General features: G+C 47.0%; 1 protein-coding gene and 1 long non-coding RNA gene across 3 annotated transcripts in view; one reads left to right on the forward strand and one right to left on the reverse strand.

Annotated features, from left to right (window-relative positions):
- Positions 1-18,178, forward strand: part of LOC135366790 (uncharacterized) — a 304,126-nt gene that overhangs the window by 134,440 nt on the left and 151,508 nt on the right. The window lies entirely within an intron of this gene.
- The window catches only part of LOC135366788 (hemicentin-2-like), a 150,940-nt gene that overhangs the window by 36,769 nt on the left and 95,993 nt on the right, over positions 1-18,178 (reverse strand). For both annotated transcript variants that reach the window (XM_064599701.1, XM_064599702.1), the window contains exon 3: positions 2,521-2,631. In XM_064599701.1, the coding sequence (XP_064455771.1) occupies positions 2,521-2,631 (111 nt within the window). The remainder of the gene's footprint in view (positions 1-2,520; positions 2,632-18,178) is intronic.

Below are 18,178 nucleotides of genomic sequence, written 5' to 3' on the forward strand. Positions count from 1 at the left end.
TTCCTTTTTCTCTTCAGCGTCTTTTCCTCTGCTCTCTGCACAACTGTTACGGACGGACGTACACAGCTGTTGACGTGATTTTGAAGCTATCGCTGTAAGAAAGCGCACCAGGGAATAACATACGACGCGAGACATTTATCTACGGAGAACATTTCCCACGCGCTTATAGCAGTCTCGTTAAGTTTTGCTTACAGATTTCTCTCCTAGAATGGAACTGCGATATTTGCCAAGTTAAAGTGGTGGTCTCTTCCCAGAGTCAGAAAGAACATTGCGCATTTCTCCACAAATCCACCATAAAATACACTACTTGTTATAATGGTAATAGCTGAAGAGGAAAAATAAAGAAAGAAAGTTCGGTTGCTTGAGAAGAGCGGTTGCTGGGCCGCGCGCACTTTTACCGTCTAGTGGATGCAAGAAGCGGCATCAGAAAATGGCGGCTCCTCCTCGTCCTCTTCCTGTTTCCTCCTCGCTGCTATTAGAGTTGAATAACTCGTGGGAGAACTGAGCGCGGCTCAACAATTGCTCTATTCAAAGCACCCGTTTCAGATTTTTTTTTTTCAGCATCTACCCATGCAGCATATTTTATTGAGGACCTGGATAAATCCGGCAACAGTGTTCTTGATTCTAGCCAGAAAATGTTGCGCATTGCTACCACCTGGTAACGCTACCACCTGGTAACGCTGTGCCTTTTGTGGTTGGCGACCTTCATATAGTAATGCGCAGTGTGTGGCTTTTCTTCAGTTGAGGCTGGAGAGGAAGCAACAATTTGTAGCGCACTGTTTTTCTTTATTATTTTGCTCTATATGAGATATTGGCTATAATGTTTTTTTAATATTATGATTAATCTCTACTACAGCCAAAGTCGCTTAAAGGCGTGGAAACCGGACTTACAGATGATGATACAGAAACCGAAATATAACCGAAAAGGGCCTCATTAGCTTTTTCTTCCACCTCTCAGTGTCTGATTGCTGGCAAAACGCATAAGTGACGGTAACGAATTTACGCTAATTCCGCAAAATGTTCCCAGCATTTTGCGCATGACCAAATAACTTTCTTGCCCTTCACCTCATTCACCTGAGTGGTGCGCGCGGCTCTTTTTAGCCGGCACAAACCGCGAAGAAGGCACAAAAATAAAGAAACGGGAAAAGGGGGAAAATATATACGTGCGCTCTAATTTAGCTCCCAGACCGATCATGTATAAGAGATGGGCGGCGATGCAGGGATAATACGGAGATGGCAAACTGGGAGGTGCAAGGAAGTTATCTCGTCTGTGCGGCGGATACTAATTCGGTTTGCTACGCATACTTTTTCGTTATTTTTTCGCGTACGTGCTTGCTTAAATGACATCTGCTTCGTCACGTCGCCGAAACAAGACGAAGTTTTCATAAGGGGGAAGATCTCACGGGTCGGCATTCCTTCTTCTTCTTCTTTTTTTTTTGCTTCGCAATACTCAGTCGGTGCGGAATGACTGCCCTTGCGGCGGCGTAAAGGAGAATAATTTATTAGTGCAATGTTGGACGTGCGATGATCGGTGAACACTGTCTGGTGGAAGATAGCGACGAGGATCTAGATAGTTGGTTTACCGTGTTGAGTCTTATCGTGGAATTTACTTTGCCGCTGCTACTGGGCACGAACATGTTGCTGCTGCACAAGGAAGCTGTCCCATGAAACCTCTACTCCAAGCTGAAGGAGAATGCGTAAGCTTATACCTGCACTTGTGCGTAGTCTGTGAAACAGCATAGTTGAGTCAGTATTCCACGTCGGCACTTTTCCAGTAATGCATTTAATGTTACGTGATGGCGTGCCTTACTCACAGCCCATCACATCACGTCACATCATAACCCGTCAACATCATAGTCCATCATTCGACGTCAACATCACAATCCTTCACCCCTTCACCTTCAAAAGCCATCATTCGACTTCAACATCAGCATCACGTCGCATCATGGGCAATCATTCGACGTCAACATCACAATCCTCCACCTTCAAATGCCATCATTCGACTTCAACTTCAGCATCACGTCGCATCATGGGTCATCATTCAACGTGAAAACCAGATCACATGGAGAATGAAGTCCGTGTTGACCATCACGAGTAAATTTGTCGACACATGGTTATTACTTAAATTTTAATTCTATTAACCTTTGTACTTAGTCGCACTCAATTTCCTACATACCTGACTCCGGGAATATGAAGTGAATTTGCCTCTAAAGACCTTAAAAAAACAAATTAATTCATGTAGAAGTATGAAACGCGGCATCCAAATTGAAACTGCACGAAGGGCTCAAAGTATCCTGCGGGTATTCATTATAATACTCAGTAATATTATTATTCAGTAAAGCATTCAGTAATAATATTAGTGCTGTGCGTACGACACCGCAGGAGCATTCAACGGAAGAGGCGGTAAGAGGAAGCCGAGATACACTGGCAGCGTATATAGTTTGCTCGCTATTGGTTCTCATTTCAAAAAATAGTAAGTACCAACAGTGTGAGATGATTAGTAGATGGATTGCATCTTACCTCCGTTGACTTCACAAGTGAGCGACAGTGACTCTCCCTCTCGATAGGGACCGGCCACCTTTCCAACCTTTACTCCATACTTGTCCCGAATCACTGGCGCTTCGGGTGGAACTGGAATGACAACAAAGCACAAATTAGTAACGTTCTGCATATCTTGCGTCCCTGTATATTGTACGGAGTGAACAAAGGCATAGAAAATTGTACGTATGCTCCAGGACAAAAAATAAAAGAGTAATGTTGCTCGACGTTTACCGCATATCCCAGAGCTTGGGGAAAAGACAGAAAAACTGTTCGTTTTTCGTTCTGTCTTTTTCCTAAGCTCAGGGACATGTTGCCAACGTAAAGTATACACCAGCTCGCTTCATGTTACTTTTATTTTTATTTTAGCCATTTTCGTTCTTTTGGGGAGTGTGCACGTTGCCACAACACTTTCGGGGAATAAACGCACGCGACTTGGTGTGAAGTTTGGGGACGATTTCCTGTGTTGGGGGGGGGGGGGGGGAGTCAATTTCCGGGTCAAGTGACCAAAAAGTGGAGGAAATGCGATCTAGGGGCCTAGAAGCTGTCATTACTCCCCAACTTACTCCCTTCTTCCTTAGAGCGTACAACACCAGTTCGTTTTACATGACCGCACTTAAACTGAATCGAGCCAAATTTGCCAAATCAATTAGTGCATGCAAACAGCGCAGTGCATATTCAAATGCGTCGGCTGTTCTCACGCCGATTGGGGTGCACAGGTGGACTCATTACGATTCCCATCAAGGGATCGTTTAATCAGCACACACATTGACGCGTTCCCCGTTTTATTGCGCAAGGCTTTCATCTGAAGCACAGAAGAAGAACGTAAAAAAGAAGTAAAAATGCTTCCATGAGTGGTACTTGAGAGGAGAGAAAAGTGTAAAGGAAGTGGTGTATTCCAGGAGATGAGCTCTTCAGCCTTACAATTGTCGCCTTAAATTAGAAGGTCAACGATAGTGAACCTAACTACAAGCTAGCCCTGTATGGGGTGAAGACAACCGTGTCGTCTGCTACGATGTCCGCCATTTTGTCACCAAAGTGCAGCCCACGATGCGTTAAGAAAGTCGTACGCCTAACACTTCGGTATACCCTTCAGTTACGAACGAAGTGAATAGCAAAGGAGGTTTAAATAAACTAATCAAACCGGAACACACTATCCAGGCATGGTGGCCGGTGGCGTCAAAATGGCGGTGTGGTTGCTTTCGCTTCACCCTACTCCCACCCTTGACTCCACCCTATACACACAGGGAGTAGATTTCAGGCACCCTAGTCGACGAGAGGATTTCGCAAACGCCATCTTATGGACACATGCGTTCACCAATTCCAAAAGTAACCCTGAGTCAATGGGTGGTTTTCAAGTTGAGAAGTGACGCTACGCATACAGGGTCTTCGAACTTCCGTTCCGAAATTTTAGTTTCGCTCAATTGGAGCAAAGCAAAATTTTATAAACTCTAGCTTAAATGACAACCAAGATGAGTTTGCTTGGGGACGCCTGCCCCCCCCACCCCCCACCAAAGGAGTAAGGTACTTTAAAAAATACTTCGCACGTACTTTTCTTATGAAAAAGTTTAGATTTCGTGACACATCGTGCATGTTTCGGTTCGGTTTCGTTTGGCGCGCGCTTTGAAATCTCGGTCTTTTTGCTTTGCGAAATGTCCTGTTACAAAGCGGTCAATTTGACGCTTCAGATAACAAAGATAACAAGCAACATTCCAGATATGGCACAACAAAATGTACAAGCAGTATTTTACACAGCAATCTTCCGCACTTCTAGGATAGCACGCATGTAGTCGTTTCCTTTTAATTTGGAACGAAGCTGTGACTTGATATCCTTTTCACATTGTGGGAGTTGATAATGTTATCACAGCCACGCACAATTCATCATGATAAGTGTACAGCACGGCATTTAGTGACAAGTGCCTACACCCCTATTCCATTTTTGTTTACGCTAAAATTTTTCCAAGAGCGCAGGATCTCAGGGTACGCGATACATTTTATGTCCTATTTCCACAGAATTAGGGCTGTTAAACGCTCATCATGCGCTTATTTTTACGTTGAAAACACGCTGACGCTATACGACTCCAGCAGAACTTCGGACCGGAAGCGTAAATCCACGTGACGTTGCAACTTCCCTTACGTCATTTTGATCGAAAGTTGCAAACCACCCCACTATACAGCACTTGCAAAAGCGAAACCCGAAAGCTAGCGCTGACGTTCTATGGACTGCGCTTGTGGACATTCTATGGCACGCTAAATGTGTGTTGTGTGTGCCCCCAGCGATTCCGACATGTTACACTCACTTGGTTGAACTCCATTATCATCTCTGTTCTTCTCTGGTCATCATCTCTTTGTTTTCTGATCATCTCATCATCTGTTTGTACTTTCTGTGTGTAAGCGTACTGGGGTATCCCGTTCGACTTCGTCGAAACTTACATCCCCCCTTTTTTTATCACATCACACATCACGCTGGCCGCCAATTTCGGCTCCATTTTTGCACAAAATAGGGCAGGTTTTTCCCCCTTGTGATCTGAAACCTATGTCACCTGGCGGCCTCTCGACCAGCCTCGGAATGAATCGGAAATGGTGAATCGGAAATGGTGAATCCGGATGACGTGCTTTCCAAGACACACTATCCACTGCACCCTAGCTTTCATTCTGGTCGTACCTGACTCCATTTCCTACCAACTAACAAGCCACGAATGCAGAGTAAGAGGTCTACAGGTATCCTGTGGTACAAGTCACCGACAAAGGGACGCAGGTACTCGTTTTCATTCACGGTTAATTACATGCTCGTTTTCACAAAACCCAACCGTACCTTCGTACGGCTATACTCGAACCTTCGACTCTGCACGGCCACCAAAGGATATGTATTCACACCCCTATGTGTCATCTATTATCTGCAAAAAAAAAAAAAAAACGCTCGGTAAGAACCACCCTTTTTTGGCGCTCGATATTATATCGACCCTTTTCAGATAAACTGCCCGCCCATAAGTCATAGCTTATCTGCACCGCTTGTCCCACAGGGGTAAAGGGGAAAGGCGGAAATACCTTTCCTCGTCGAACACAAGCGTAGGAGGAGCGATTTGTCATTATGCCCACGGCAACGTTACCTGAAGGTGGGAGGCACGCAGTTCTCTGCACTCCGGGTTTTTCGGCCGAGATCAACTAACATTTCATGACTTTGCCCCCAACGTGGTTCTCTTCGTACGTGATGAAAAGAAATGTGGCGGTAGCGTTTTAGGTGGTTGTGATGGTATATCCGTTGGACTTGGCTGATGGGGCTTGCGTGCCATTCCAGAGAGACTTACGTTCTGGACTCGCTATATGCCAATACTCTTATTACCATCAGATTAATACATACAGTGGTCACTGTCCCTTTTCCTCTTTCTCTTTCCTTTTTTTTAAGGAGTAGCAAGCCGGCACTTGCCTGGCTGACATCTCCTTTGTGTGAATAAACATATACCCCCCCCCCCCCCCCCAGCTACGACTGAGCATGTCCTCATGACCTGCCCAAGATACATGCGAAACGAAAGAACACACTGGGCAGTTTTAGCAAACCACCAGCGGCATGGCCAAGCTAATTAAGGCGTCTCGCTCGTTGGTGGTAACCAAGGTCGTGCTGAAGACTGGGAGGTGGTGGGGTCGAATCCTACCACCGGCTGTGCTGTCTGAGGTTTTCCCTGGGTTTTACGAATACTTTCCAGACGATTGACGTCACAGTTCTCCCTGAAGTCGCCCCAGGACGCATACTAATCCCTCCGTCCCCCACTCCTTCATGCTGTCCTCACTCCATCGGTCCACATCACAGCAAACCAAGGTTATCGTGCCCATGGGAACCAATCGCAGTAGTGCGTGACTCAGAATCTTATCGACTGATTGGTACGGTTCGACGCAAGCCACAACTTTTGCTACAACTTTCTACTCGTTTTTTTTTTCCCGACAACTAGAAGTCATCACCATCAGACCGTTTGGCATGTCGAGATTCTTGGACTTTGGCGCAATGCCGCACACCAGAGCAGCACACCTTTTCTAACAGCCCCAGACCTACTGGACGCACTCTAAGCCTTTGCTCTGCTACATTCGCGTGCGTGTCATCCTAGCTCATCAGATCATATCAACCGACATGGACTAGGTGGGGTTCACCATCCTGCGTTTAATTGTTGTTGCTGTAGTGGCGATGAATGAGGAGGTTCATCACTGAATTTGTGAGTCTCAGCCTCAGGGAACACTCATTAGTCCCTGTCCTGGGGTACTCATGTCCTTGGTATGACACGAAGCTCTCGTGGTCAGATCATGTCAGTACACAAGGGCATAAAAAGTCACCACATGAGTCCTACGATCCACGTTGATCACGTCAATGCAACGTCTGCAGTCTTTATGGCAGAAGATCTGCATGCGGCCAATATTTGCCTTGTCTATCCATTTCTTCTCCTACGGCGCGCGTGCACTTACGTATCGCTTTTACGTCTCACAGCGCTAGCTCTATATTGACCGATTTAGAAATTCAATTACCATGCAGCCATGAAATCGCAAACATTGTTGACTCTGGCGCTCCAAGTCCAGATTACTAGCTTTCTGAGCTTACCGCCGCCGCTAAAAATGGTGTCTACTCTTCGAGAGAAAACATTTCGCTTTTGTATAGAATTTAGAGTATACACGGAATACACGGAAAAACAGTAATTAAAAGTACAAGCGTATGTGTGGTTTCACCGCAGTGCTGCAATGCGGAGATCATTAGATGCATGAGACAAAAACAAACAAAACAAAACAAAAGAAGAACAGCAACAAAGACAGAATAACCCTATCGTTGACGGCCAAATGAATGTCCTTTCTGTATTGGCTGATATACTTGGGCTAAATACGCACTTTTCTCCTGGGAGACGGTGTTTCAAACCAATTGCTTTTGCTCTTGATTTATTCCTTTATCTTTTGGGTGTCGGGTTCCCCAAAAGCTACTGCTCCGAAGCGACAGTTAGAACCGCTAGATTATGCTGTAATGGCCGTGTGGGAATCTCTTGAAGAATGGCACGCCGTTTGCGAGCACATCCTGGAGTTCTCACGGGCGGGATTTATTCTCCACGCACGCGAATAGGTAAAAGGGGATCGGGTGACTTTTGAATTTATTGACCGTCCTGATATATTGGTGGCTGCTGGGGTGCCTCTGAAACTGTTTCTCTTACCTATTCATCCGACCTCCTCCCGGCATATATACTGTCTGGTCTCCTGCGCGGTAAGCATATATAGACACATCTCTCTATTGATTCCTATAGTGTTCCTGCATATCATTGACTTGAATGCATTTTTGAATCGAACAACAATATCTAGATGTAGGTCTTTTTCCACTTGTACTACGTGATATCTACCTGGGTGTTTTCGTGGCTAAAGCGAACGCATTAAGAAGCTAGTACAAGCGCACTGTCATGAAAACTTGATCGGGTTGGCTCTTGCCTTGAGAGCCCGAATTATGTTCCGAAACCTTTTGTCGCGTCCCAGCTACAGTCGATAAAGTCCAGTATCGCTTTCAGTCTTAACGCACTGCTCATTTCAATAACTACTTTACTATCCCGTCTGTACTTTATAACGTCATAGTCACGAAGGCTTCACATAATGTAGTCGCCCTGCGAGCAACGCATAGGACGGAGTTTACACGCCGTAGTATTTCTTATTCGCAATATATTTATATATTCATATACAAGAACAACAACAACAACAACAACAATCTTATCTTGTGATTATGATAGGGGAGTTTCATCGCATGCAAGAAACTATACATGCATCATCGTTATCATCAGTATAGTTCTGTCTTCTTGTTATATCAGCTGTTGCTAACGTCTCGTGGGCATGTCTGACCACAAGTGGGGAGGGAGATATGTTTATTGAAAAAAGAAGGAGAGGAGAGGTTAGTCAGGCACAGGCCGACTAACCTTAACAGGCCGACTATTCCTTAAAAAGAAGAGAATAGTTGGACTTAAAAAGAAAAGGTGGTCTTAGAGGCTGGTCGAGAGGCCGGAGGCATGAAGGAAGCGTAGGAGGGTAGTCGTGGCCGCCCCCTGGTTGTGTAGGACTGGGCCGAGCAGAGTGGCCAAGGAGAAATTGGGGTAACCAAGTTGTCGTAAGTGGCGTTGGAGGACGAGTCGTTGAGGGGCGTATTTTTATTTGGGGAGGGAAAAAAACTTCTCTGACCTCCTCTCCACGTTCCTGTTTCGGTTTGATTGTGTTTTTTTTTTAGGCATAATTCGTCACATGAGGAAGAAACAAAGTTGATGGCAGGTATACAGTGGATGTTATGCACCAACTACGACGTGCAGCAATTTTTTTTCCGATGGTTCCGAAGTCTCCCTTTAATCGGTAACGTGTTGGCTTGCTGAGCGCAAGGTCGCGGGTTCAAACCCCGCCGAGGACGGCAGCAATGTGGGGGAGGTAAACATTGTTTCCAGCACCATGTGTCGGAGATTTCCGGCGCACGTAAAAAAAAAAAAAACAGGTGGTCGAAATTATTATTCGAGCATAACTCTTGTGGCACGTATAGAGGGAGGAGTGGGACAGAAACAAGAGACGAGGACAAGCGCTGTCAAATGTTCAAATATGATGAACACAAATGTAGATAAATCAGTGCACGTACTTATCGCTGCTAATTAATATTGCTTATTTATTAGTGCAGCAGCACATTCGAACTTCATTATGACCCTCGCAGTTGTTGCGCAAAAAAAAAAAAAAAAAAAAAAAGAAACACACACACACACACACAGAAGAAATCCAACAACATTCGAATTGTTACAATGCAGATTCGCTCTGGACGAATAGTGACGCTATCGGGTATCGCGATCATATTTCGTGACCTTTCAAGCAAGAGCTAAAACGTTCGCGTGCTTGCGCTTTGGACACGCAGGACCTTCGTCGAGAGAAGCATCGATTAAGACGAAGTAAAATATAAATAAGTAAAACATATCATCCGCTCTGTTACACTTCATCGCTGATAATGTGCAGCCAACGACTGGAGCGAGACATGTGAGCCGGGCAAAATAAGTATAAACAAGAAACAACGTAACATCTCACCCCTTGCACATTTTCTTTTTCCTTTTTTTACTGTCCGCTCAGCGAGGGATGTTCTAGATGAGTGCGGCTGCGAAAAAAGGGGAAGTTGTTATCGGCCGCTTTTCTCCTTTTTCGTCCTTTTTCTTTTTTTGCCTTTTGGGATCGCAGCTTCTCAATTTTTCCTGACATGTCCAGGCAAAAGCGAGCGATGACTAATACCGAGGTCGCTACGCGGCGCTGCAGAAAATCACTCGCTGGGAAAGGATTTGTGGCTCGCAATCAGATGCACTAGCAGGATCGCTAATCGCGCATGGACTTACATAAACGTTCCATAGACAGTCTGTACAGGAAGTACGGATGTGTTACGGGTATAACGATTGCACGAGAAATAGCACCCTTCGTGCAGTCAGAAATCCTTCAATACTTCCTGCTGTGCTTTCAAATCCGTTCAATGCGACATCCCGCACTCTAAGAAAAAAAAAGGAGTTTTGTCCTTTTGGAGACTAAATACATTGCCACAAAAATTAATCCCTTTGGAGAGTAAATGAACGGGAGTAAATGAATGTCACAGAGTGGGGACTGCGTTTCACGGTCTGTTCTAACAGTCCCAGGTACATAACTCACGCGCGAGAATTAAAATACTTAATTCTCGTGATATAAAATATTGCAGCATGCATAGGGCACAGTTTCGCGAGAAAGAACCGCTAACTATTTCTTCCTCTGTGTGGATGGAACAACAACAACAACAACAACTACACGAATGACTATGGGGTGGAATGATTCACCGCAGCAATTGCGCTACCATACCTCTGTGCATGTGGGTGCATGTGTGGATGGAAAATTGCTAAGTTATATAGCCTTATTCCATCGAATTCACGAAGAGCACATATTTACGTAGACTGTCGCATTCGGGAGACCATTTGCGAAGTTCAGTGACTATTTGCAGTCTTGGGGAGTAAATATCGAGATTAAGGGATTAAAATGGGAAGTAATTGGGCAGTCTAGGGGAGTAGAAGCTGCAATTACTTTATATTTTAATCATTTTTTTATAGTGGCAGGGAACCATAGCGTGATGGACTATCAGTACTTCTTTATCGTAACCTTGTACGCAAAAATGGAACGCTCAGCCATTTTTCTCGATAGCAGCGGCGCATGGCCGATTGGGCTAAGGCGTCCGGTAATTGGTGGTAGCCAATGTCGTGCTGGAGGCTGGGAGGTGGTGGGTTCGAATCCTACCACATAGCTTTGCCGTCCGAAGTTTTCCCTGGGTTTTCCGAAGACTTTCCAGACAAATGTCGGCACAGTTCCCCCTGAAGTCGGCCCACGACGCGTACTAACCGCCACTCCTTCCTGCTGTCCTCTCTCCATCTGTGCGCCGCTCATAGCCACAGTTGCTTCGCGGCGCTAACACACACACACACAAAAAACTTCGATATTCTAATCCAGGCTCCAACCACTCAATGTACAGGGCGCAGTTATATTTGACAAAAGTACCCTTTGTGTCATTTTTCCATATCATGTCGGAATGCTCTCCCCGCGACAAGAAGGGGAGACGTTTCCATTCTGGTACTTCCATTTTCGGTGCACACAACCCATAACGATACGTACATGCAATGTTGCCAACGAAGCTCGAAATGGAGATTCTCACAAACCTCACGTTCTCCATTACAATCCTCCTGCGAGTCACTCAAAGAGCTGATCTCATAAAGAGCGCGTCTATATGCACGTTGCATCCGAAAACAGTCCTTCCCACTTTTTGCATTGACGACGAGCTAGGAATGCCATCGCAAATACGAAGGAATTTCACATTCGCTACATGCGCCAAACGCGAGACACTGCCACACACACACACAGAGACTATGCCTAGCGTAGAAGAATCTGAGCGACCCCGTCATTCGTACAACTCCGGAGCCAAAATACGCCGTTGCCTCAAGCGCCAGTCATTGTTTAGCGGCTGCATTTATTATCTCCCGCATTACATATTGATAAAGGACAACAGAGCGCGTTGATGAAATCAAGTAAGCCGCGCGTAGAATGTCGTCATGAATATATTCAATTCTATATTCCCGACCTCATAGCTGCGATGGTGACCATTTTCCGGAACAGACTTAGCGTTTGCTTTTGTGAAAGTTCACGGTTGCACGAGGCAGACGCGGATATTTATTATCGTATACATAGAAATAATACAGGAAACAGCGAATTTCAGAACGGGCGTAGGATATTTTTTTTTGTAAGGGGAAGGGGCCGATGAGAGCCTGCAGGAAGAGAAGGGTGCAATAATGAGGGATGCTAGCGGAGTAGGAAGGTTCTAATAAAGATCATTTACACCACCAACAACTATAAATGATGACGATGAGATGGGGTGTTTCACCGCGGTGGTGCGTTACCCTACCCCATTGTACGTGGAATATTATGTGAAGATGATGAAGGAAGGATGGAAACACAAGAAAGAACTAAAGCGTCTGGAGCAATCCAGTGGATGACAGGAAGTCCATGAACAGGTGAAGAACCCGACGATGGAGCACAGGATCTTTATAGGGGCCAATGAGTGCAGCTAAGGTGAGCGGCCTCTTGCTGATACGGGCAACCTCATCACACAGTATCCGCCTTTGCGGCCAGTAGAGTGAAGATTCCATAAGAATGTGCTGGGCGGTCGCCACGACACCGCAGGTGGAACAGAGGCCCGTGTCACAGTATCTGATCATGCACTTGAATTGCGGGGTGAAAGCCACATTGAGCCGGGGTCTACGCAGGAGGGAGGCAAAATGGCGTAATAGATGGGCAGGAACAGAAAACGACAAATTTGGGTCTACCGAATACATGAGAGATTGAGCCGTGATGTCCCGGCGCCATTGCTGCAGAGCCAAGGGTTGAAACCATGCATTTAGTAGGGTCCTTCTGTCACCTCTCGACAGCAAAATGGGCACGGCTGTCGGGGTCTCGTGGGCTGCCGTTGCTACTCTGTCAGCCTCCTCATCGCCTCTTAGATCGCAGTGACGTGGAATCCACTGCAGGGATACATGATGACCTTCATCATGTAGACGCTGAACTTGGTGGAGAATGTCTACTACGATGGAGGCTAGAAACCTACGAAGCCCCATGGTTGCCACACATTGCAGAGCAGCCCGCGAATCGGTGTAGACCACCCAGGCACGCGGAGGAAGCTGGGAGATCTGCTGCAGAAACAGTAGAATGGCATACAGCTCCGCCGATGTCGATGACGTACGATGTGCCAGACGATATCCACGTGCGACTGAATTTACGCCAAGAGGCGTGGTGTGGAGCCCAGAATAATATGTAGGAACATCTCACGGTGGTCACGCTGAATCGCAGTGCTCACTGTTCAAACAGCTGGAGTCCCTGCAAGCAGTACTCGTGATGGTGCGCGAAAGCAATGCTGCCGAATCATCCTCGTGTACATATATAGCTCCAATCCTGCATGAACTTCAACTTCTTGCTTTCTCGTACAATGTTTACGTATAAACTATATATTATTCGTGAGTGAACCGTAATGAATGAACTACGAACTACATTCGTATCGATTATCTTGATTGATAATTTCATCTGCAGTCAAGAGAAAAATACATAGTTACTCTGATGTAGATGTAATCAATATCATTATATTTCTGATACGTTTCGATGGCTGAAGTTCTCATGCAATTGCGTTCTGCCCTCATAAAGTTATCCTGTATCATGTGCTCTATTAATTCTATAACTTTGGTTTAGTTCAAACAGAGTTCGCCGAATAATAATAATTGGGAGTTGATTTGCACGAAAGGCGAGTACGTCCAAAATTACAATTGGGGTAAGTGTATAGTAGGTAAGCACTTACACAACACAACAACACACACACTTACACACTTACACAACACACAAAAGGAAAAGCTGAACAATAACAACAAGCACGTTTAGTGACGATGGTTGAGGTAATTTACCACTCAACAAGTAACATCAAAACCATAGAAGTTGTGTTCTTCACCTGCCGCGTAAGACTCGTGTCCTCATCAACGCAGGGGGCAGGACAGAACGGCTTAAACGTCAGCAAAAAAAACGTTTCATCAATTCAAACACGCCACGTGCTGTACTTGGGGCACGCAACCAGCCTTTACGTGACTCAATAGGCGCCAGTCCGGATGTGAATGATCGAAATTGTTTGAGGGACCCATTGTTTCCAAAGCGCTCCACTGATCGAAGGGGCGGTGTGGGCTTTCGGCGTGCTGCGAAACTAGACTCTCGTGAAGGTAGATGATCGGGGGAAGACTCACTGAAAGGATCGATCACATCAAATGGGAAGCTCAGTTGGGGGGACCTTGGCAGAGTAAAGGAGATCGAATGGCCTGTCACAAATTAGGGGGCGTGGATCAGACCGGCGGTCGGTCTGCACGATAAGGGACGTTGAATATATATCACGAAAAATGGAGCAATTCCATGCAGAGCAAAACGGGAGAGAGAGAAAGAGACTCAGGCGGTGTCAAAACGCGTTGAGCTCCTCTTTTGATAGACACCGTTCGTGCCGAAGAGATTGGTGTTTTTTTTGTTTTGTTTTCTTTTAAGTTGTTGACACACACACACACACAAATAGAGATACGATTTAAGTTGTTGATAGTAGCAGGATGGATACCGAAAGCGTTGCTCTCGAACTCGCCGTTAACTATATTTGATTGATCAATTGAAAAATATCTTTAGTAGCATGCTTTATGATAAGAATCACTTCGGTTCTTCTCTGAAGGAACTCTGGATCAACGTTAATTGACAGAAGCGTTAATTTCACGGTAATCAGTAATAATGGCGAGATGTGATAGGAATACAATGAGTGTCGACGTAGTGAATGCATTCAGACATTTTCTCACCACTGCCGTTCATTACTGAATGCGAGCGATAGGAGAAGTATATTTTGAAATTCCGGCGCCTGTCACTTTTCAAGCCGGAATATGCACGGATATTAATAATCCCTCCTATTCACAATCGAGGCTCTTATACCGCAGGCCACCGTACGGCCTTTGTGTGTGGTGATGACCTTTCCCGATTACAAAGGGAAACACATACATTACGGCTCTTTGAATGTCAGAGCCCAGAGGCATCTCCGGAGATATTGAATAATTCCGCGTTCAGCGCAGTGGGAATTTCTATTACTCGCGCTATTTTACGTATGAGGATAATTTGAGGTAGGCAGGTAATAGATGGTCAAATAATAATAATAATAATAAATGTTAATGACATAAAGACAGGATCAATATTCCGCACTTCATCTTCGTCATCTTATGCTGCTGTTACAGAGAAAGCTCGAGAGGTCTGTGTGCGACCTCCTCTGATGTCGTATGTGACTCCGCGAATTCGCTCCAGTCTTTCGCAGTCGTTGTAAAATATTGCAATAATAGTTCTGCGAGCGACTGAGCTTAACAGGTCACATACCATACACCTGAGAGCCTCAAAGGGGGGGGGGGGTATATGTTTATTGCGAAAAAAATGAAAGAGGGAAAAGTTAGCCTGCGCTACGGCAGCTTGCTATTCCCAGCAAAAAGAAAAAAGAAAAGGAGAAACAAGAAAAGATGAAATACAAAAAACAACAACGAAAAAAGACGAAATTGGTCACAGTTCACCCAAAAGGCCACAGACCCGCAGCAGCCAAAGAAGTGCCTTGGTACCGTGTTGGGCCTAGCAGTGTAGCTATGGGAAAAGTGCGAGACCCCGATGCGAGCGATGCGCGACCGCAGGAGAAGACGGCGTTGGCGGTTACGGGTGCAGAATGTCTCCTTCAACATGACAGGCGGGGCAGATGGGTGATGGGAGGCGGCCCATCTTAAAGAGGAGCAGTGGAGTCCGCGCCACGTGCAGTCGAAGCCTGTGGAACAAGGACTCTTCCTGCCTTGGGTAGCGGCCTACAAGAGTGTGAGCCATCGTCGGGTCAATGGAGCGCAGAAAAGAGTTCGTCCTGACGGCGTCTTTGAGAGCAGCTCCGTTAAGGTATACGCAACAACAACAACAAGAATAAAGGAAGGAGATGTGATGATGACATGGGATGTTTCGGCGTGGTAGCCACAGAACCCTGCCCCACTTTACAGGGGTTAATATGAGAGGATGAATTATCATGAACGCGAATGTCAGAATTCTGTTTAGAGCTCTTCGAGGAGTCCAGTGGCTTGTATGAAACCAAAAAGGGAGGGAAGAGCACGGCACTAATGCGCAGGGGAGCTCCACGGGCCAAGTACTTTGGACAAGCTGTATGGTCTATGGTCAGGGAGCACCAATTGGCGTCTAAACACCCGGCGTTCACACGTGTACCGGTCACAGTCCTCGATGATATGAAGGAAGGATCGTGGCTGGGGTGTGGCAAGCTGGACACAGCGCCGTGCTACTGCAACCCAGCTTAACCGGAACACAGCGGCGACGTTGAGTTGTAGACGCCACAGAAGTGACGTAAAGCTGCGGGGGAAGCCACCTGGCACCTTAAATGAGAATGACGGGTCTGTCGTAGTCGAGCGGGTAGAAATGCGACCGTCTCCAAGAACGAGAGAACGTTTTTTATCATGAAAGCCACGCGCTCAGCTCGCGCATACAAGCGACGGCCATGTCCCAACTTTGTCGTCGTCTTTATATTACACCTCCCCTTTTTAAACAGCACACCACAAAACATATTTACACGAACTTACGAACAGTCCCCATACCCGTAACGTTCTGGTTTTTTCACCAGTCGCCCTGATCTGGTTTGGGTCACTGACTGTCCGCTGTTTTGTCCCCTTGTCACTGGCGGTTGTCCCGACGTTCTTTCGGCATGTATGGAGGCATCCCCCGTGGGAGTTGTCTCCTGCAGGTGTGTTCGGGTCCGTCTTGCTAGGCCAGTTTCGGTCCTGACCATGTACGATCTTGGTGTATCCGCGTGTCCGATCACGGTGCCGTGTGCAGCAGCGCCGGCTAGGATGCGAACCGCTGTTCCTGGTTTTAGTTGAGGTCGCTCCGTTGCGCGATGTCGGCTGTCGTACCCCTGCGCCTGGGAGCGTTGGAGCTTCTTGTACCGCCTCCGGTACTTTCGAACCTGGGGCCATGGTGGAACAAGTGAAGCTGGATTGACTGGAACGTTGGTCTTGAGACGTCGACCCATGAGGAGTTCTGCCGGAGAGTAGCCACATGCCCCTGGTGTACTTCGATGCGCCAGGAGCGCTCTGTCAATATCTGGAGCTTTGGACAGGAGAGCCTTAGCCGTTTGTACTGTGCGTTCCGCCTGTCCGTTACTTTGCGGAAAGTGTGGACTTGACGTCACAAGTTTGGCCCCCTGGGTGACCAAGAACCGTAGGAATTCCGCCGAAGTAAACTGCGGGCCGTTGTCCGAACGAACGATATCTGGAATTCCATAGCGTGCGAACATTGGCGCCAACTCAGAGATGACGTCGGCTGTCGTGGTAGTCTTCAGCCTAACAACCTCGAAAAACTTCGAGAAATAGTCTACTACTACCAGGTAATTTTTACGGTTGGCGTAGAAAATGTCCATCCCTATCACTTGCCACGGACGCTCTGGGAGAGGGGTCTGCAGCAGCGGCTCCGTCCCAGGTGCCCTGTGTGATTGGCAAGTCGGACACCTCTGGATGTAGTCCTGCAGGTGATTGCTGATGCCAGGCCACCACGTCGATTCACGGGCCCTTGCTCTGCACCTGGTTATTCCCTGGTGTCCCGTGTGCAAACGCTCAAGAATTTCGTTTCTGAGGACTGGTGGTACGACTAAGCGGGAGCCTCGAAGCAGAAGTCCCCGTACCACCGAAAGTTCGTCAGCCACGCTGACGTATTTCCGTACGTCTTCTGGAAGAGTACTGACCTCAGGCCATTGTGTCTCACAGTACTCCATGACTTGATGAAGGGTCGCATCTTTCTTCAGGGCGTCCCTTATGCGTGACAGCATGGTGTGAGACGCAGGTAAGATCTCGACGGTGAGGATTTCGTATTGTGCCACTACCGACTCCAAGTTGCCGCCAACGTCGTCGGTGCGCGAAAGTGGATTTCTTGACAGGACATCCGCTGTGTATAGCTGCTTCCCCGGTACGAACGTCACAAAGACGTCGTATTCCAGAGTCCGCATACGCAATCGTTGTAGGCGCGGAGTGAGGTCGTCGAGCCTCTTGGTGTTAAAGATTTGCACGAGGGGTTTGTGGTCAGACTCCACTTGAAAGCGAAGGCCCAGGACATACATACGAAACTTTTCGCATGCCCACGTCACCGCAAGAGCTTCTTTCTCTACCTGTGCATACCGTTGCTCAGTCGGAGTCAGGAGCCTCGACGCATACGCAACTGGATGACGTCGACCGTCAGTTTCCTCCTGGAGCAGCACCGCTCCGAGGCCGTAGGACGACGCGTCCACGGACAAAGTGTGTGGTCGCAGCGGAGAGTAGTACGCCAGAATGGGACTGGTTGTGAGATCCTTCTTGATCTGTTTGAACGATTGCTCGTGCTGTGGACCCCAGTACCAAGCGGCATCCGAAGAAAGGAGTTCACGAAGTACTTTCGTCTTTTCGGCCAACCCCGGAAGGAACTTCATCAAGTGCGTAAGCATCCCGAAGAGCGACCGTAGCTCACTAGCAGACTCCGGTGCCCGCATCTTGCGTATGGCTTCGGTCTT

Source organism: Ornithodoros turicata, chromosome 8 (assembly GCF_037126465.1).
Source record: "Ornithodoros turicata isolate Travis chromosome 8, ASM3712646v1, whole genome shotgun sequence".
Taxonomy (NCBI): Eukaryota; Metazoa; Arthropoda; class Arachnida; order Ixodida; family Argasidae; genus Ornithodoros; species Ornithodoros turicata.